This window comes from Aquarana catesbeiana, linkage group LG02, assembly GCF_042186555.1.
Source record: "Aquarana catesbeiana isolate 2022-GZ linkage group LG02, ASM4218655v1, whole genome shotgun sequence".
NCBI classification, from domain to species: domain Eukaryota; kingdom Metazoa; phylum Chordata; class Amphibia; order Anura; family Ranidae; genus Aquarana; species Aquarana catesbeiana.
In genome coordinates this window covers 545624885-545646039 of record NC_133325.1, presented here as the reverse complement: position 1 = coordinate 545646039, position 21155 = coordinate 545624885, and the positions used below count along the sequence as shown (strand labels likewise).

The window sequence follows — 21155 nt, the reverse complement described above, 5'->3', positions numbered from 1 at the left end:
ATAACTTTCAATAATGTAATCAATATACGCTTATTGCGATGTATTTTTTTACCAAAAATATGTAGAAGAATACATATCGGTCTAAACTGAGGAAAACAATTGTTTTTTTATATATTTTTGGGGGATATTTATTATAGCAAAAAGTCAAAAATATTGCGTTTTTTTTTCAAAATTGTCACTCTTTTTTTGTTTATAGCAATAAAAATAAAAACCGCAGAGGTGATCAAATGCCACCAAAAGAAAGCTCTATTTGTGGGAAAAAAAGGACATCAGTTTTGTTTGGGTGCAACGTCGCAATTGTCAGTTAAAACGACGCAGTGCCGAATCACAAAAAGTGCTCTGGTCCAGGAAGGGGGTAAAATCTTCCGGGGCTGAAGCGGTTAAACATAGGACTAGTTTTCCTTTTCTGTGAGCCCCTACCACTCTCTCCAACTACAGTAAGACTACTTTCACACTGGAGCGGGCAGGTGCCAGCGGTAAAGCGGCGCTATTTTTAGCGCCTCTTTCCTTCGTTTTAGCGGCACTATTCGGCCGCTATCGGGGTGGTTTTAACCCCCACTAGCGGCCAAAAAAGGGTTAAAACCACCGGCAAAGCGGCGCTGCCCCATTATTTATAATGTGCAGGGGTGCTTTAGGAGCGGTGTATATACCCTCCTATAGAACTGTAAAGATGCGCCTTGCAGGACTTTTTTTTACTGTCCTGCAAGCGCACCGCTCCAGTGTGAAAGCACTCGGGCTTTCACACTGGAGACACAGGAGAGACTCTTTACAGGCACTATACAGGCGCTATTTTTAGTGCTGTAACACCTGTAAAGCGCCTCAGTGTGAAAGTAGCCTAACCCATCTTTCTACCTGATTACTGATTTCTACCTGATTACTCTGACTTATCCCTTTACCCTCAACATCAATCCCATTAACATCTGCTCAGTGAGCAGAAGACCCTATCATGGTTGTCTGTTCCACACCTGCTTCTCCAGATTTGTTAATGTGAGCTTCCAGAAAGGTAACCTGCTCACACCTGTCAGAGTAGTATTCATCCTGAAGCTTTGGCTGCATTATTGTATACATACTGTGCACCGAGCAAAACCTTCAACCTTGCTAGCATTCATTATCGCATTTACAATATTACTATTTTAGGAAAACTGTCCACTTTAATCCCACTTTTTTCACAATTACAATGTGAGCAAGTTCATCGTGAGTCAAAAAAGTTATATAACGCCTGTGAACAATTAACCATTCCCCCTAATTAACAGACTGAAGGGAGGGAAAAACATGCTATTTAAAAAGTGACATAAAAGGAAAAGGTTCTAAAAGCTGACAGCAAACCTCCCAAAGAAGAAAACAAAGCACCTGCACCACAAGCAACCACCAAGTAGCCAAAAGCACAACTGCTGTCCATATTTCTCCACCTGCCCGCAATCCTAATGTGAACAAACAAGACAAATGAATAGAAACCAGAAACCTGGCTTTGATGAGCCTGCTCTCATAGAACAATTACAACTGATGCCCTCAGCCTTATTGTTTTGTGTTTACGTTCTAGAGCAGGGGTGTCAAACTCAATTTCACTGTGGGCCGCATCAGCATTATTTAGAACAGCATTATGACTACCCTCAAAGGGCCGGTTGTATCTGTATCTGTATCCGGTTGTATCTGTAAGACTTTATAAATATCTGTAAGACTTTATAAATTCATCCAGGGATTTTTTACTCAGAGAATACGTGCAGAAACTCAATCACGCCTCCCCTGCCAAACCACAACGAATGCTGGGTACACCTCTTCACACATTTCCCTCCACGGCCCTCATCTCTCCCCCCTTCCCCCCCCAAAAAGCTTCCTCGCATTTCACCTACCCAGCCTGGCTCTAGTACCTCCCTGCAGTGTAGGCAGCTCTGCCTCTCTCACTTGCAGGGAGGTCATTGATCAGTGTCTGTGCACTCAGGCACAGACGGGGATCACAGTGCAGCCTACCACGTGAGGTCCCATCCTGCATCTGCATTTTCCTTGCCTCTGCTGTGAGTGCAGGGCACACAGATATCTGTGAACCTGTGATAGCCAAGAGGACAGCTGTCCTTGTAAACACAGAAGGCGTTTGTGTTTACAAGTGACAGAACTGAGTGGGGAATGGAGGGAGAGAGCTGGAGGCGAAAAAAGACCTAGGTGCAAGGGCCACATGAAATTGCCTGGCAGGCCAGATTTGACCCGCGGGTCTTGTGTTTGGCGCGTGTTTTAGAGAATGTAATTCGCCAAGTCTCTAGAATGTCCCTTTTCTCTGTGAATATTAAAATTTTGTAGCTAAATGCTATATCTGCTGAATTTTCTTGTAAGACTAAAAGCAAGCTGACTTAATGGCTACCTTCCCCAGTTTTAGGTACCAGGATTTGTTGCATCAGTACCTTGAGAAGAACAGTTTCAAGGTTTATAGTCAAACCTATTCAGTCTCAAAACCAATTGAGGGCATCCACCCAATACTGGACTTAAACTCTCTAAACAGACCTTGTTGTGTGCCTAAATTCCAAATGCCATCAACAAGATCTGTCATTTGTCTCTCAATCAAGAAGAAATTCTAACATCAGTAGATCTACATGTTTCAGTCCCCATTTTTTTCTCTCACATCAACGCTTTCTGTGTTTTGCTGTGGGAGACCAACACTTCCAATTTGTAACATTATCTATCATTCAGGCTCTCCTTGGCACCGTGAATGTTTAGAAATGTGCTTTGCCTACTTCTGGATCTTCTCCGGACCCAGGGCATTCATGTCACAGGGTAGATGGGTGATCTCCTGCTGAAGGACTTTTCAGCCACAACAGCCGGACTGGAGCCCGACCCAGGACATTCATGTCACAGGGTAGATGGGTGATCTCCTGCTGAAGGACTTTTCAGCCACAACTTTGACTGCCAGTGTTCACAGGATGATTCAGTTCCTTCAAACCTTCAGCTGGATAATACAGTCAGGTCCATAAATATTCTAATTCTAATCTTTTTGGCTCTATACACCACCACAATGGATTTGAAATGAAACGAACAAGATGTGCTTCAACTGCAGACTTTCAGCTTTAATTTCAGGGTATTTACATCCAAATCAGGTGAACAGTGTAGGAATTACAACAGTTTGTATATGTGCCTCCCACTTTTTAAGGGACCAAAAGTAATGGGAAAATTGGCTGCTCAGCTGTTCCATGCCAGGTGTGTGTTATTCCCTCATTATCCCATTTACAAGGAGCAGATAAAAGGTCCAGAGTTCATTTCAAGTGTGCTCTTTGCATTGGAATTTGTTGCTGTCAACTCTCAATATGAGATCCAAAGAGCTGTCACTATCAGTGAAGCAAGCCATCATTAGGCTGAAAAAACAAAACAAACCCATCAGAGAGATAGCAAAAACATTAGGTGTGGTCAAATCAACTGTCTGGAACATCCTTAAAAAGAAAGAACGTACCGGTGAGCTCAACAACACCAAAAGACCCGGAAGACCACGGAAAAAAACTGTGGTGGATGACCGAAGAATTATTTCCCTGGTGAAGAATTCACCCTTCACAAAAGTTGGCCAGATCAAGAACACATTCCAGGAGGTAGGTGTATGTGTGTCAAAGTCAACAATCAAGAGAAGACTTCACCAGAGTGAATACAGAGGGTTCACCACAAGATGTAAACGATTGGTGAGCCTCAAAAACAGGAAGGCCAGATTAGAGTTTGCCAAACATCTAAAAAAGCCTTCACAGTTCTGGAACAACATCCTATGGACAGATAAGACCAGGATCAACTTGTACCAGAGTGATGGGAAGAGAAGAGTATGGAGAAGGAAAGGAACTGCTCATGATCCAAAGCATACCACCTCATCAGTAAAGCATGGTGGTGGTAGTGTCATGGCGTGGGCATGTATGGCTGCCAATGGAACTGGTTCTCTTGTATTTATTGATAATGTGACTGCTGACAAAAGCAGCAGGATGAATTCTGAAGTGTTTCGGGAAAAATTATCTGCTCATATTCAGCAAAATACTTCAGAACTCATTGGGTGGCGCTTCACAGTGCAGATGGACAATGACCCGAAGCATACTTCGAAAGAGTTTTTTAAGGGAAAGAAGTGGAATGTTATGCAATGGCCAAGTCAATCACCTGGCCTGAATCCGATTGTGCATGCATTTCACTTGCTGAAGACAAAAATTAAGGGAAAATGCCCCAAGAACAAGCAGGAACTGAAGACAGTTGCAGTAGAGGCCTGGTAGAGCATCACCAGGGATGAAACCCAGCGTCTGGTGATGTCTATGTGTTCCAGACTTCAGGCTGTAATTGACTGCAAAGGATTTGCAACCAAGTATTAAAAAGTGAAAGTTTGATGGATGATTGTTAATCTGTCCCATTACTTTTGGTCCCTTAAAAAGTGGGAGGCACATATACAAACTAATTCCTACACCATTCACCTGATTTAGATGTAAATACCCTCAAATTAAAGCTGAAAGTCTGCAGTTAAAACACATCTTGTTCATTTCATTTAAAATCCATTGTGGTGGTGTATAGAGCCAAGAAGATTAGAATTGTGTCGATGTCCCAATATTTATGGACCTGACTGTAAACTTTCCAAAGTTTGCCCTCCAGCCCTCACCCTGTGGAATATTCGGGGCTAATCTTGGACACAGCTACTGGTGTCTTGGCTTGGTTCCCTATCACCGGCCTCACCCCTGTGGATGAATTCCCATTTACCCCATTTCCTCTGTATACCAGATCCTATCATATGGGTGTCAAAAGGGATAAAGACTAAAGCAGATGTCACCAGAGGGGGCGAACTATGTCCATATGCAGAACTAAAATAGAGGTTTAACCTGCCAAACCCTTATCTCTTTTTCTATCTCCAATTATGACACACGTTTATCTCCAAATTTGGCTCCGCTAGAGTGGAGATTAAGTCCTCAACTTTAGAGAATGTCCTGCTCAAAGAATATATGAAAAAGCCGTTATCAGAATTGTATAAAGAACTTTTCCCTGTCCCTTCCCCCTCAGTAACCAAATGTAGAGGACAATAGGTGGAGGAGGTTCCAGACTTGGGAGGGGAAGACTGGGATGAAATGTGTAGCTTCCCTTTCACTCACTTAGTAACAGCAAGTGATGGGTTAATTCACTTTAAATTCCTACATAGGATATATTATACTCCAGCAAAGCTATCTAGAACTTACCTGGGGGCCTCAGCGGAGGGTTGGCGCTGCTCATATTTCCCGGCCAAATTTGGTCACATCTTCTGGCATTGTCCAATGGTTCAAGAGTATAGGTCTGCAATTGTGTGCTTCATCACAGAGAACACCTCTTTGCCCGTGCCTATGACAGTGGCATTCTGCCTACTTGGTCTACTGTTTTATGCTCACAAAGCACTGATCCTCTATTGGAAGAAACCCTTGACTCCCCCCTTGTCTTACTGGAAAGGGTTGGTGAATAAAGTGATTCTGTTCTATAAAGCTACATACCTAGCAGGGGTTGCCCAACATTTTTGTTAAAAGTCTGGCAGACCTGGTTAGATAGTTCTGTTACTGTTGCCTAAATTCATCATGGTATTGATAATCAAGCAGAGCCTGGTTAGATAGAAGAAGAAATGGGTACACCCTTTTTACAACCTTGGGGTCTGTTTTAGGCCTGGCTGCTGCTTAACATGTAAAAAATATGTGATTTTATGCCTTAATGCTTCAGGGACTGCAGTTGTTTTTATTTTTGATTTGACTTTGTTACTCCTATCCCTTGAGGGGGACTTACATCTGGGAAGAGGGAGTGACCCACAGGGTGGATAGCCTGGACTGGGGGGGTGTTTTTGAAGGTTTTCGTTTGTATTATTCTACTGTTATGTTACCCCCTGCATGGCGACTAATTTTGTTACTTTTTTTTTGCTATGTATAAATAATAAAAATAAATTTGCAAAAAATATATAAAATCTTGGACACAGCCCAAGTTTTCGTTCCTCAGGAGAAAGTTGCCCCCCTAAGGTCCCACAGATGGACCCTCAGATCCAAAAGGCACACTTAAGAGGGTTTGGGCCCTAATGGAAGCCTCCTTCAAGGCAGTTACCTTTACCCAGTTTCCCTCCAGACCTCTTCAATTCAACATCCTTACAATGTGGATCAAGCAAATCCAATCCCTGGATCATCCTGTGGTGACTGGAGACCAATGGCCGAAAACGTCAGGCTAAGCACAGTTTTCAGTTCTTAGGATGCAGAATTGTCCAAACCACTAGACAGATGATCAGTATCGAAGTCACAAGCCAAGGTCGGTTCCGGAGAAGAGTTTCGTAGTTGGGGGTCACAAGCCAAAGTCGGTGCAGGAAAAGCGTTTCATAGTCGGGTGTCACAAGCCAAGGTCGATTCCAAGTAGCAATAGAGGTAGCTTGAGGCAGCGGGTGGGATAATGTGTGGAACACAATAATCTGGAAGACAGGATTTGCAGAGACATGGCTTAAATCAGGAAGTACATGGGAGGAGCAAAGTGTTCAAGGTTCAGCAGAAGTCAAGGCTCAAGGCAGGGTTGTCCAATATATCAGGCAGGGTGCTGTCCAGCATCACAGGCAGCTCAGCGAGAAGAGTCATTGCCAGACACAGCACAGTTCCCAGGTTCAAGTCCAGGCCCTGAAAGTACTCCCCTCCTCCCAAGATGTCCCCTGGACGTTGTTGGAGCCAGGTAGGTGAGGAAACCTCTCGTGGAATTATCTTGTTAATCTAAGGCCATGAACATTCTCCTCAGGCTCCCAAGAATTTTCTTCTGGCCCATAACCTTTCCATCTCAACAGGTATTGTAGTTTAACATGATGCATATGTGTGTCAAGAACTTTATCCACCATAAATTCTTCCTCCCTTTGCACTTGAACTGGGTCTGGTGGAGTATGTATACGTTCAGAAAAGAGAGTCCTTCTCAAGCGCTTTAAAAGGGCCATATGAAAAACAGGCTGGATTTTCATTGAAAGAGGTACCTTAAGTTTGTAGACCACAGGGTTATTTTGTGCAGTTGTTTTGAAATGACCAATGAACTTATGACCAAGTTTCTGAGAAGGAAGTTTAGACTGTAAATGTTTAGTGGCTAGCCAGACCTTATCACCTAATGAATAGGAAGGATTGGTTCCTCTGTGTCTATTTTTAATTTCCTTGTAGGATTTTTGAACTTCATGTAAAGTCTTCTTCATAATTCCTGTTTGTCTTGCAAAGCAATCTTGTATTTACAGTTGGTAATGATGAATCTGCTGGAAGTCCAGGAATAAAAGATGGATTATATCCATAATTGGCAAAAAATGGGCTTTGAGAGGTGGAACTATAGCAGGAGTTGTTACACTATGTGCAATTTCTGCTAACAGTAGATATTCGGCTCAGTCTTCCTGGAGATGGCAGATGAAAATGCGGAGATATTGCTCTGAAGTTTGATTCGTTCTTTCAGTCTGACCATTTGATTGTGGATGAAATGCAGTAGATAGGTTAAAGAGGATGTAAACCCTCTCCTATACCCAGTGAAGTGAACAGCCCCAGATGATACACAGGGATGAAACAAATCTCCCTACATAAGTTTTACATGTATATCTGCTATCTTCAGCTGTAGATATCTTTTAGAAAGTGCACATCATGTTAGAGATTTTTCTCTTCCTGTTCAGCACTGGGAGTGGATTATTGGCATACAGCCAAGACAGCTGATTGGAGGAGAGGCACACCCCCCACTCCACATTGGCAAAGGAAGGAAGTATTGTGCAGAGCTCTGCTCTGACAAGTCAAGCTCTGTGCTAATTTATAGCGACCTCCCAGGACAAAAATTTCAGGCTGCTTTTATCTTCTATGTCGGAGAACTTGTCAGAAGTTATAAGGCTGATAAGAGCTATGAAGCAGGAGAAAGCAACGGGACTCAGTGCTTTGGCGAGAGATAGGAAAACACTACAGATACATGTGCCCAGCTCAAATTTCATGAATCAGGTTTGCATCCACTTTGACTTCAATTCCCAGAGTAGAACAGAAAGTCTTCCATAGTCATGATGTGAACTGGACTCCTCGATCTGATATTATTTCATCTGGAAGATCATGCAGTCTGTAAATTTCTCATATTAGTATTTCTGCAGTGTCTTCAGCTGTAGGAATGCTAGTGATGGGCACAAAAAGATTTACGACTATCATGACAGGTGTAAATCCCTTGGAAGGTGGTAGGTCAACAATAAAATCCATGGAAATGGATCCCCATGGTCGCAATGGCACAGGGATGGGTTGTAACAGACCTACAGGGAGGGAGCGTGCATGGGTTTCACATGAGAGAACACAATCCTTTACATCTTTCTGATTGGAAGGCCACCAAACAGTACAGGCAAGGAGATCAACCGTTTTCTTAATTCCTTGGTGACCAGAAGATTTTGAATCATGCACCAGCTGAAGAACCCTAAGTCGTGCCATTTCGGAGACCTACATTCTTCTTTCAAGGGTCCAGTGGCCATCATGAAAGTCCATGTGCAAATTTCCTGGTGGATTGTTTAAGAGTGGATCATTATCATAAGCTTCTTTAATCTTTGAAAAAAGCTCTGCAGGGTACATTACTCCCAAAAAGTGTCTTTCTTGTAAGATAGTACTTACTGGTTCCATTTTAGTAGAAGAGTCACCTGACATTCTTGACAAAGCATCTGCTTTTCCATTTTTACATCCTGGTCTGTAAGAAATAACAAAATTAAATCTTGAAAAAAAGAGTCCATCTTTCCTGCTTGCATTGAGCCTCTTTGTGGATTTAATAAATTCAAGATTTTTATGGTCAGTAAGGACAGTTAAGGAATGTGTGGTGCCCTCTAGAAGATGTCTCAATTCGGTAAAGGCTTATTGCTAAAGGTTCCTTGTTACCATTATCAAAATTCTGTTTTGCTGTTGTCATTTGGCAAGAATAATATGCACATGGCTGTAATAACATCTTTTCATTAATTCTTTGAGAAAGAATTGCTTCAATGGCTGTATTGGAGGCATCTACCTCTACTATAAAATTAAGTTCTAGGTTAGGTACTAGTACAGGTGCAGTGGTGAATAAGGTTTTCAAATGTGAGAAGCCCATTTCTGTCTCTGTGGACCACTGAAAACGTGCCTCCTTTTTAGTCACATGAGAAATGGGGGCCACAATGTTTAATAAATCCCTGATAAAAGTTTGCAAATTCGTAGAACCATTGCAGATCTTTTATGTTTTGGGGTTAGGCCAGTCTAGGATAGCCTTGATCTTGCTGGAATCCATGCTCAGACCTTCAGGAGAAATGATGCTACCCAAAAACTGTATTTGGGTCTGTTCAAAATCAAATTTTTCCAACTTAATGTATAATTTATTTTGTCGTTATCGCTCTAAAACTGTATGGACATGATCCCGATGTTCCTGTAAGTTGGTAGAAAAGATAAGTATGTCATCAAGGTAAGCCACAACAAATTGATCTTACAAGTCTCTGAAACCATCATTTATGAAGTGTTGGAAGGTAGCTGGTGCATTACAGAGTCCAGAGGGCATTACTAAGGATCATGGGTGGCCCATCCATTAAGGCGCTGCCTGCCCTGTCCATCGCTGCCCCCCCCCCCCATCCATGCGTCCGGCCCCTTGCAGGATGCTAGATTCATAAATTACAATGGCGGGGGTGTTTTTTTTTGAAGCACCTGATTAGAGCCAGAGGCTCTAATAGGTTTCAAAATAGGGTGGGCTCGGGGCGCAGAGAATGCGAACGGAGCCCACCCAGGTGTGTTGCAACTGCAAATACATTTTCAATATTGTAACACTGATCCTCCTCCCGGTTTTGAGACCCGTCACCCATTGACTGAAAGGACAGGCAATCCTATTGGACGCCTAGGAGGAGGAGAGGAGCTGCACACTGGAAGCCACCATGATGGAGGAGAGGACACGAGCCACTGCCCGCCACCTGCCTAGATAGGGTAAGTGCCGGACCAAACGGCAGACAGCAGGGGGGAGAGGTGTCACTGGCTGCTCGGGGGGTGGTTGTTTGCTGCCCCCCCCAAAAAAAACACCAGCCGCCACTGCTAAGGATTCATAATGCCCATATCTTGTCCAAAAGGCATTCTTCCATTCATCTCCAGGTTGAATATGAACAAGATTATATGCACCCCACTGATCAAGTTTGGTAAAAGTCTTAGCTGTTCACAGTCTCTCAAATAGCTCTGCAATTAATAGAAGTGGGTAATGATTCTTAACTGTAATTTGATTTAACTCTCTGTAAATCAATGCTTAGGCGCAGGGTCCCATCTTTTTTTTCAACTAAGAATAGCGGGGCTCCAGCAAGGAAAGTTGAAGGATGAATAAGCCCTTTCGTAAGATTTTATTGTAGAAAGTCCCTTAATGCTTTTAGTTCTGGCTCAGAAAGCTTGTAGAGGCTGCCAAAGGGAATAGAGGCTCCTGGTACAGGCTCTATTGGGCAATCATAGGCACGGTGCTGTGGTATTTGATCCACATTTTTCTTATTACAAATGTCCTTAAAGTCTTGGTACTGGGGGGCAATCTTTCCAGATTAGTCTATGTCACTCAGATAATAGCAGGTGAGATGACCTTCTTTAGACAGTGTAACTGACAATGTTCAAAAGAAAAGGTAAGATTTCTGGTCATCCAGTCAATAGTGGGGTAAGAGCCCTTGCACACTGGGGCGGGGGGCGGCGTCAGCGGTAAAACGCCGCTATTATTAGCGGCGTTTTACCGTCGGTATGCGGCCGCTAGCGGGGCGGTTTTACCCCCCGCTAGCGGCCGAGAAAGGGTTAAATACCACCGCAAAGCACCTCTGCAGAGGCGCATTGCCGGCGGTATAGCCGCGCCGTCCCATTGATTTCAATGGGCAGGAGCGGTAAAGGAGCGGTATACACACCGCTCCTTCACCGCTCCGAAGATGCTGCTGACAGGACTTTTTTTACCGTCCTGCCAGCGCATCGCTCCAGTGTGCAAGCCCTCGGGGCTTGCACACTGGGATGACAGCAGCGGCACTTTCGGGGCGGTTTGCAGGCGCTATTATTAGCGCAATAGCGCCTGCAAACCGCCCCAGTGTGCAAGGGCTCTTATGAATTGATAGCCATGGTATTCCTATATAAATAGGAAATTGAGGAGAAGAAAAAAGTAACACGTCCAAAAGTATATAATACTATAATAATCAATGATCAGAAACCCTATGAATCCTTTCAGAACAACAGGTTCTTCTGTTCATGGATTTGCCAAAGATATAAACATTCCATTCATCCAGCTTGTATATCTTACATGCACCTAAAACTGGCTATAATCACAGCTATCAATAATCGCATGTAAAATGCAACAGGTTGGTTGCAGCCAAGTTGATCGATCTATTTGGGTACATTTAGCCTGTCGGATTTTACATGCGAATATTGCTAGTGGTGAATATAGCTGCAACAGTAATTACGGTGTTCTCCCAGCAGGTATGGCTCCCCCTGCCCCCCACCAGAAGAACTCAATGGCTCCACAGGAGGGAAGCCCCCAACAACACTGAATCACTGAATTTGTTGATGGGGGAGTCAAGCAATTTTCTTTCCTGCTGTGGTTGCAGGAAAGGAAATGGCTCCATCTATGGCTGGCTTAAGTGTCTTCCTATGCATGTGTATTCATCCATATACATGGGTGTCTGCATGGGGGGGCAAGTGCCCCCCCTGGAGCAAGGTGTCTGCACACAGGCAGGCAGTGGCATCGCTATGGGGGGGCAGGTGGTGGCCCAGGTGACACCCGCCAGAGGTTTGACACCAGTGAATGATTCTTCCAATCATATCAATACACATAAATGACTACATATAATAATTTTTATGACCCTTTCTTTTTCCTCTCCTTTTCCTCTCCTTTCCTCTCCTTTTCCTCTCCTGTATATCTCATCCTTAGCCTGTTGCCTTGTGATCTGTATATTCATTTCTCCACCTTCTTTATCTTGCATAGTAACTCCCCATTCTCCTACTGTTTGTGATCTGTAAATAAACCCCTTCACCAGTCTGTCTCTATGTGATCTGTGTATTAATTTCTTCACCTCCCTTATCCTGCACAGAAACCCCTTCATCTCCATCCCTCTACTGTATTTGATCTGTGATCTGTAAATAAACCCCTTCACCTCCTGTTTTCTCTCTGTATGGCCCCTTACATTTCATGATTTCTTGTATTATTACAAGTTCCATGTTTTAACCAATTCACTGCCCGCATGTATGCTGATTTGCAAAAAATTTTGCCAAAAAATGTTTGGGATGTCTACTGTACAAAAAGATCATTTGGGTTTTTCATACTACCCTGGCATTTTGTTGATGTTTTATGACAAAAAAATAAAGCTAACGGGCCTTTTTTTTTAATGTCTTTTTCCTTTATATAGTAAAAAATATAAAAAAAAACAATGGTTAATAAATACTCCCCAAAAAAGCTCTGTCTGTCTCAAAAAGTGTAAAAATTAATTTGGATACTGGGTTGCATGCCTCAAAATTTGTCAGTAAAATTATTACAACACTGAATAATGGCCTAGTACCAAATTCAGGCTAGTACTCAAGCAGTTAAAAAGTCATAAAGCTTTTTTTATTTTTTTTTATTAAATAGAAGTGCCTCAATGAAAAATTTTCATAGGAATGCTTTATTTGATTTTCATTGATGAGGCCTGTCATATTTTAAACCTTGTTTAATTTGGGTAGGTTTTTAGGATATGTTCTAAGATATTTTAGCTCTTTTACAGGAAGTGATGTCTGACTTGGAGGAGAGCAAATATCAGAATGCAGAACTGCGCCTATCAATATATGGTCGGTCTCGCAAAGAATGGGACAGTTTAGCTTACTGGGCTGTCAGTCATAAAGTGCACTCAAACAACGTTCGATGGCTTGTGCAAGTCCCACGACTTTTGTGAGTAATTCATATGGAATGTAATTGCTGACAACTATGATCTTTTAAAATGTATATGCTTTGTAAATAGCAAGATATTGCTTCCTGATGCACCCATTGGCAAAGACAGGAACTTGACAGTAACTATATACATACCTCTCACAGAAGTGAGTACACCCCTCACATTTGTGTAAATATTTTATTCTATCTTTTCATGTGACAACACTGAAGAAATGACACTTTGCTACAATGTAAAGTAGTGAGTGTATAGCTTTTATAACAGTGTAAATTTGCTGTCCCCTCAAAATAACTCAACAAACAGCCATGTCCAATTTGGACCCAATTAGCCATTTTCCCTCCCCTGTGTCATGTGAGTCGTTAGTGTTACAAAGTCTCAGGTGTGAATGGGGAGCAGGTATGTTAAATTTGTTATCGCTCTCACTCTCTCATACTGGTCACTGGAAGTTCAACATTGCACCTCATGGCAAAGAACTCTCTGAGGATCTGAAAAAAAGAATTGTTGCTCTACATAAATGGCCCAGGCTGCAAGAAGATTGCCAAGACCCTGAAACTGAACTGCAGCACGGTGGCCAAGACCATACAGCGGTTTAACAGGACAGGTTCCATTCAGAGCAGGCCTCGCCATGGTCGACCAAAGAAGTTGAGTGCACGTGCTCAGCGTCATATCCAGATGTTGTCTTTAGGAAATAGACGTTACGAGTGTTGCCAGTATTGCTGCAGAGGTTAAAGGGGTGGGGGGTCAGCCTGTCAGTGCTAGGGATGAGCCGAACACCCCCCGGTTCGGTTCTCACCAGAACCTGCAAACGGACCGAAATTTCGCACGAACGTTAGAACCCCATTGAAGTCTATGGGACTCAAACGTTCGAAATCAAAAGTGCTAATTTTAAAGGGTAATTTGCATGGTATTGTCCTAAAAGGGGTTTGGGGACCCGGGTCCTGCCCCCAGGGACAATGCAAAAAAAAAGTTTTAAAAACGGCCATTTTTTCGGGAGCAGTGATTTTAATGATGCTTAAAGTGAAAAAAAAAAGTGAAATATTCCTTTTAATATAGTACCTGGGGGATGTCTATAGTATGACTGTAAAGTGGCGCGTATTTCCCGTGCTTAGAACAGTCCCTGCACAAAATGACATTTTTAAAGGAATATAAGTCATTTAAAACTACGTGCGGCTTTAATGTAATGTCGGGTCCCGACAATATGGATGAAAATCAGTGAGACAAACGGCATGGGTACACCCCACCCCCCAGTCCATTACCAGGCCCTTTGGGTCTTGTATGGATATTAAGGGGAACCCCGCACCCAAATTAGAAAAAGGAAAGGCGTGGGGCCCCCAGGCCCTTTATACTCTGAACAGCAGTATACAGGCGGTGCAAACAAGACAGGGACTGTAGGTTTGTTGTTAAGTAGAATCTGTTTGTAATTTTGAACTGGTACATTTTTAAAGTGTATCTCCAGCCAAAAAATCTATTTTTAAGCTTTTTGGAAAACATAGGGAAGGGTTATCACCCCTGTGACATTTGTTTTGCTGTCCGCGCTCCTCTTCAGAAGATCTCACCTCACTTTCTGTCCCAATGACAAATGTTTTTAGAAAATGTGGGGTTTTTAGTGAAACAAGGATCGGTGATAAAGCATCAGTGGAAAGGAGAAACGTTTTTCCCATATTTACAGGAGAGAATTTCCCTTCCTAGGGGTAGATTTTATCTCACTTCCTGTTGTCTCCTTCCGTTTGCAAGTAGGAGTTGTTTATAAGTTGGATGTTTGAAAGTAGGGGCCTGCCCTATATACTCTGAAATTGTGGCCTTAGGTGTTGGTGTTGCCACAACACTGTAAGCCCTCACAGAGCCCTGCTGTGAAATATTAGATCAAGCTTGGGCCTTTGGTGATGGTGGTGGTGCTGGTGCCACAACACTGTAAGTCCTCACAGTTACTCTTGGTGGGCGCTGGAACAGGCCCTGCTGTAAAATATTAGATCAAGAATTGTAATTACGCGCACCTGTTGAACAGGGGCAGAAAAATTGGGCCTTTGGTGGTGGTGGTTTTGCTGGTGCCACAACACTGTAAGTCCTCACAGTTACTCTTGGTGGGCACTGGAACGGGCCCTGCTGTGAAATATTAGATCAAGAATTGTAATTATATGTCCCTGTTAAACAGGGGCTCAAAGATTGGGCCTTGAGCACTGGTGCCACAACACTGCAACCCCTCCCAGATACTCTAGTTGGAGTGCAGGAACGAGCCCTGCTGCAAAGAATTGCATCTAAAATTGTAATTACACACCCCTGTTAAATAGGGGCTGAAAAATTGGGCCTTAGCCACTGGTGGCGGCGCCCAGGAACAAAAATATTCTTACAAGCTATCAGCATGATCATTGAGGAAGAGGATAGTCACTCAGCATAACAGAATAGTCACTCAGCATCAGCATAGGCAGTCTTGAAGGGATCTGACATTTCAAAAAAAATGTATTCAGTTACATCAGCATCAGGTGCTTGGTATCTGGTGGTGATCCAAGACTGATTCATTTTTATGAAGGTCAGTCGATCGACCAAGTCGGTGGACAGGCGCACCCTGTGATCAGTTACAAAGCCTCCAGCAGCACTGAATGTGCGTTCCGAAAGAACGATGGATGCAGGACAGGCCAGTAGCTCAATTGCATACTGTGCAAGCTCTGGCCAGTGATCCATCGTCAAGACCCAGTAACCCAGAGGATTTTCGGTGGGAAAGGTGTCCAAGTCAGATCTTGCCCCTAGGTATTCCTGCACCATGTAAAACAGACGCTGGCGATGGTTGCTGGAATTGATCATACCTTGGGGCTGCGGACTAAAAAAATGTCTGAACGCATCAGTCAGATGGCCACCTTCTCCACCGCTCCTTCTTTGACTGACCGAAGCCTCAGCAACACGTTGTCCAGGAATATGAGTTTGTAACCTCCCAGTCTCTGGGAATGCGTTGCACAGACCTTTCTGCAAGGCCTCCCGAAGATGTTTCATCCTCTGCTCCCTCTGTGACAGCAAGATAAGGTCTGAAACCTTATGGTTGTAATGTGGATCAAGGAGGGTTGCCAGCCAGTATTGATCCCTCTCCTTGATACCACGAATACGAGGATCCTTCCGCAGGCTTTGCAGGATCAGGGAGGCCATGCAGCGTAGGTTTGCTGAGGCATTCGGTCCGGAGTCCTCTGGGTCACTAAGGACGACATGATCTGCAGCCACCTACTCCCAGCCACGTTCAAGTCCATGGGTTTCTTGGGACTGTAAATGATCCCTCAAAGACTGCTGCAGATGCTGAGTGCCAGGCTCCACCTCATAGTTAGTAAGGTTGAATAAAGACACCAGGCCATCCAGTTCAACCTGAGTGAGTATGCGTGTCTACAATTATCCCTATTTATTTAGGGCACCCATATAGCGCCGTCAGTTTACGCATCGCTCTACACATACATCGCACACTCACGATCCCTACCCTCAAGGAGCCCAATATCCAAAGTCCCCAAAAACCTTCATGCTGGCACAATCCTCCTCCTCCTCGTCCTCTTCCTGTATGATGGACGGGCACGCAGGAACACTGTCTGGATAAAGGGGGCCTTGAGAGCTAAGGAAGTCCTCCTCTTCCTGCCTCTGTTCTGTCTCAAGTGCCCTGTCCATTATTCCACGCAGCGTGTGCTCCAACAGGTGGACAAGGGGGACAGTGTCACTGATGCATGCACTGTCACTGCTCACCATCCTCGTGGCCTCCTCAAATGGTGACAGGACAGTGCATGCATCCCTGATCATGGCCCACTGGCGTTGGGAAAAAAAACAAGCTCCCCTAACCCTGTCCTGGTGCCATAGTCGCACAGATACTCATTGATGGCCCTCTGCTGTGTGTGCAGCCGCTGCAGCATGGCCAACGTTGAGTTCCACCTGGTGAGCATGTCACAGATTAGGCGGTTCTTGGGCAGGTTAAATTCCTTTTGGAGGTCTGCCAGCTGAGCACTGGCATTATATGACCGGCGGAAATGCACAGACTTTCCTGGCCTGTCTCAGGACATCCTGTAAGCCCGGGTACCTGCCCAAGAACCGCTGCACCACCAAGTTAAAGACGTGTGCCAAACAGGGCACATGGGTCAGTTGTCCCTGTCGGAGAAGGTTGGTGCCATTGTCGCAAACCACCATTCCTGGCTTAAGTTGGCGTGGTGTCAACCACCTCTGAATCTGCCCCTGCAGAGCTGACAGAATCTCTGCCCCAGTGTGGCTCCTGTCCCCCAAGCACACCAGCTCAAGCACCGCATGGCATCTTTTGGCCTGCGTACTTGCGTAGCCCCTTGAACGCCTACGGAGCACCGCTGGTTCCAAGGACAAAGCACAGGAAGAGGCCATGGAGGAAGAAGAAAAGGAGGGGTGGAGGAGAGAGGTGTGTCAGAATCACCAGTAGTGGTATTTTGGAGGCGTGGTGGTGGAACAACCTCCAGCACTACTGCACCTTGTCCTGCATCCTTCCCAGCTGCCAGCAGAGTCACCCAATGCGCCGTGAAATTTAGGTAACGTCCCTGTCCATGCCTGCTGGACCATGAGTCAGCGGTAATATGCTCCTTATCGCTGACCGCCCTGTCCAGCGAGGCCAAGACATTGCCTTCCACATGCTGGTAGAGAGCCGGAATCGCCTTCCGTGAGAAAAAGTGGCGTTTGTGAACCTGCCACTGAGGAACCGCACATTCCACACACTCACGGAAGGGCGCAGAGTCTACCAACTGAAAAGGTAGCAGTTGAAGTGCTAGCAATTTTGCCAAGCTAGCATTCAACTGCTGGGCATGTGGATGGCTGCGAGCGAACTTTCTGCGGTGCAGCAGCTGGGGCAGGGAAATTTGCCTGGTACAATCTGACATCGGCGTACCGATAGCAGATTTCCCGCAAATACTTGGCTGTGACACACCTAATTCTACACCTTCATTCCTCTCAGTGCAGGTCTCAGAGAGGACTGAAGGTATAGTGGGGTTGGAGATCCCAGCTGATGAGGAGCAAGGAGAGGTCCTCTTTGTTCTTTGGTGTGGGTCTTTTAGGTACGCTTGCCAACAAACTGCATGGCAGGTCAACATATGTCTGGTCAAGCATGTGGTGCCCAAGCAGGAGATGTTTTGACCACACGAGATACGCTTGAGACATATGTTGCAAATAGCAGCGGTGGGCTCTGATGCACTTGTCTCAAAAAAGGCCCACACCAAAGAACTTTTGGAATAACGCGCAGAGACAGCAGCGCCCTGCACATGCGGAGCCCTGTGGTGTGATGCAGTCAGTGTGCTGCCCTTAGGCTGGCCCCTGGAGGGCATCCTGCCTCGTTGGAGATGTGCCTCCTCCTCCTCTCTCCTATCAGGCACCCACGGGGAGTCAGTGACCTCATAATCCCCTCCCTTCTCATCACTGGAGCAAACCTGGCAGTATGCTGCAGCAGGGGGGAACATGACTGCCAGATTGCTGTCCATCTTGGGAACCCTCTCTGTCCGGGCTCACGTTACTGCTTTCCTCTAGCTGAGTACCATCATCGGAGCCCTCAAAACGCTGGGCATCCTCCTGGAGCATGTACCCAACACTGTGGTCAAACAGTTCAGGGGACTCCTCAAGAGGACATGGTGGGGCAAGGGAAGGAGTCACTGATGCCATTGAGCCACGGGAAGAGGCCGCGTTGGCAGCTGCTTTACCAGACAAAGTACCCTGAGCCTGGGTGAGAGAGGATGAGGAGGATAAGGACGGCTTGGTCATCCACTCAACCAAGTCTTCCGCATGTTGCAGTTCAACATGGCCAGATGCAGAAAAAAAGGCCAAGCGTGTCCCACGACCACGTGCTGATGAGGATGCACCGTGTCCATGACCAGCACTGTTGCCTCTAGACACAGAGCCTGCTTGCCCTCTTTTATTGGCTTGTGACTGTCTGCCTCTCCTTGTTGGCCTTCCAGACATACTATTGGCCTGCAGTGAGATGTAGCTGCACAAAACTGGGATGTATATATATACCGATTATACTGCAGCTAGCAGAATCAACTGCCTGCCTGTAGTATTATTAGTATGAGAACACCTGCACTTGTCTTCAGGTAGCTATACTGTAGGTGCAACTGTGCAGGGTACACAATACGGTGACTGGAAATACGTCAAGAGCCCACACAAGCACCTGGCTTCAGGTAGCTATACTGTAGGTGCAATTGTGCAGGGTACACAGTACAGTAACTGGAAATACGTCAAGCGCCTACACAAGCACCTGGCTTCAGGTAGTTATACTGTAGGTGCAACTGTGCAGTGTACACAGTACAGTAACTGGAAATACGTCAAGAGCCTACACAAGCACCTGGCTTCAGGTAGTTATACTGTAGGTGCAACTGTGCAGGGTACACAGTACAGTAACTGGAAATACGTCAAGAGCCTACAGAAGTACCTGGCTTCAGGTAGTTATACTGTAGGTGCAACTGTGCAAGGTACATAGTACAGTAACTGGAAATACGTCAAGAGCATACACAAGCACCTTGGTTCACAAGCACCTACACAAGCACCTGCCGCAGTGAATTATGGGCCATGACGCGCCACTCAAATTTGGTGCGAACGGCCCATAACGTTCGTAATTCGGCGAACGACCGAACACACGATGTTCGAGTCGAACATGCGTTCGACTCGAACACGAAGCTCATCCCTAGTCAGTGCTTAAACCATACACCGCACACTGCATCAAATTGGTCTGCATGGCTGTCGTGCCAGAAGGAAGCCTCTTCCAAAGGTAATGCACAAGAAAGCTCGCAAACAGTTTGTTGAAGACAAGCAGACTAAGGACATGCCATGTCCTGTGGTCTGATGAGACCAAGATAAACTTATTTGGTCAGATGGTGTCAAGCGTGTGTGTGTGTTTTGCCTACAGTCAAGCATGGTGATGGGAGTGTCATGGTCTGGGGCTGCATGAATGCTGCCGGTACTGGGGAGCTACAGTTTGAGGGAACCATGAATGCCAACATGTACTGTGACATACTGAAGCAGAGCATGATCCCCTCCATTTGGACGACCCCAAACACACCTCCAAGATGACCACTGCCTTGCTAAAGAAGCTGAGGGTAAAGGTGATGGACTGGCCAAGCATGTCTCCAGACCTAAACCCTATTGAGCATCTGTGGGGCATCCTCAAATGGAGGGTGGAGGAGCACAAGGTCTGTAAAATCCACCAGCTCCATGATGTCGTCATGGAGGAGTGGAAGAGGACTCCAGTGGCAACCTGTGACGCTCTGGTGAACTCCATGCCCAAGAGGGTTAAGGCAGTGCTGGAGAATAATGGTGGCCACACAAATTATATTGAAACTTTGGGCCCAATTTGGACATTTTTACTTAGGGGTTTACTCACTTTTGTTGCCAGCGGTTTAGACAGTAATGGCCGTGTGTTGAGTTATTTTGAGGGGACGGCAAATTTACACTGTTATACAGGCTGTACACTCACTACTTTACATTGTAGCAAAGTGTAATTTCTTCTGTTTTGTGACATGAAAAGACAGAATAAAATATTTACACAAATGTGAGGGGTGTACTCACTTCTGTAAAATACTGTATATATAAAGCAAGGGCAATATATGCGAGTTCTACTGGATCAGATAATGATCTTTTTTTCTTTGGCGGAAGCCACGTATATACAAAAAGGGATCACCTTTTTCTGAAGGACAGTCAGCAAACGGGCACTTTCTTAAAAATCTGGCGGATGCCAGGTTTATTTGCAGGAGGTTAGCAAAATAAAAACAAACAGTAAATTAAATCTTTGCTATCCGGCGCTAACTAAACAGTCTCCTCTCTATACAGTGCGGGGCTGGTCCCCGTCACCCACAAAACATGCAGAAAAGCAAACCTTATAGTCCCAACACCAAGAGCTCCTCTCACTCAGGTTCCTTCCTGAGTCTCAAAACCAGAGCGACCTGCTGTGCTCTCTTCCTGGATATTTAAAGTCCAGCTGACTGTGGACTCCAGTGGACCAGAACATCCGAACCGGAACCCAGGCTGCCACAGAGGCTGGAAAAACCAGGCCGGATTCCTGTTCAGTCCCTTGCAATGGAACGAATGCGAGGTGAAATGTACCTATTATCGTGTATCTCACCTCGGTATGTCACATATCCTCCCCTTCTGCTCAAGCCCCTGTGGCTGAGCACTTGACCTAACCATACAGTGCACGCAAGAGAGGGCATCTGAGTTATTTTGGAATTTTCCCGGCCTGTGCTCCACCGTAAACCGAAAGAGCTGTAAAACCAGGAACCCACCTTGTCACACGGCCATTTTTCTCCCTGTTGTTACACATCCACTTTAGGGGAGCATGGTCGGTGACCAGTTTAAATGACCTCCCCAGTAGGTAATACCT

At 45.2% G+C, this 21155-nt stretch overlaps 1 protein-coding gene across 6 annotated transcripts in view; it reads left to right on the top strand.

Moving 5' to 3' along the window:
- The window catches only part of AMPD2 (adenosine monophosphate deaminase 2), a 334786-nt gene that overhangs the window by 205548 nt on the left and 108083 nt on the right, over positions 1 to 21155 (top strand). For all 6 annotated transcript variants that reach the window (XM_073615888.1, XM_073615890.1, XM_073615891.1 and 3 more), the window contains one exon: positions 12656 to 12819. In XM_073615888.1, the coding sequence (XP_073471989.1) occupies positions 12656 to 12819 (164 nt within the window). The remainder of the gene's footprint in view (positions 1 to 12655; positions 12820 to 21155) is intronic.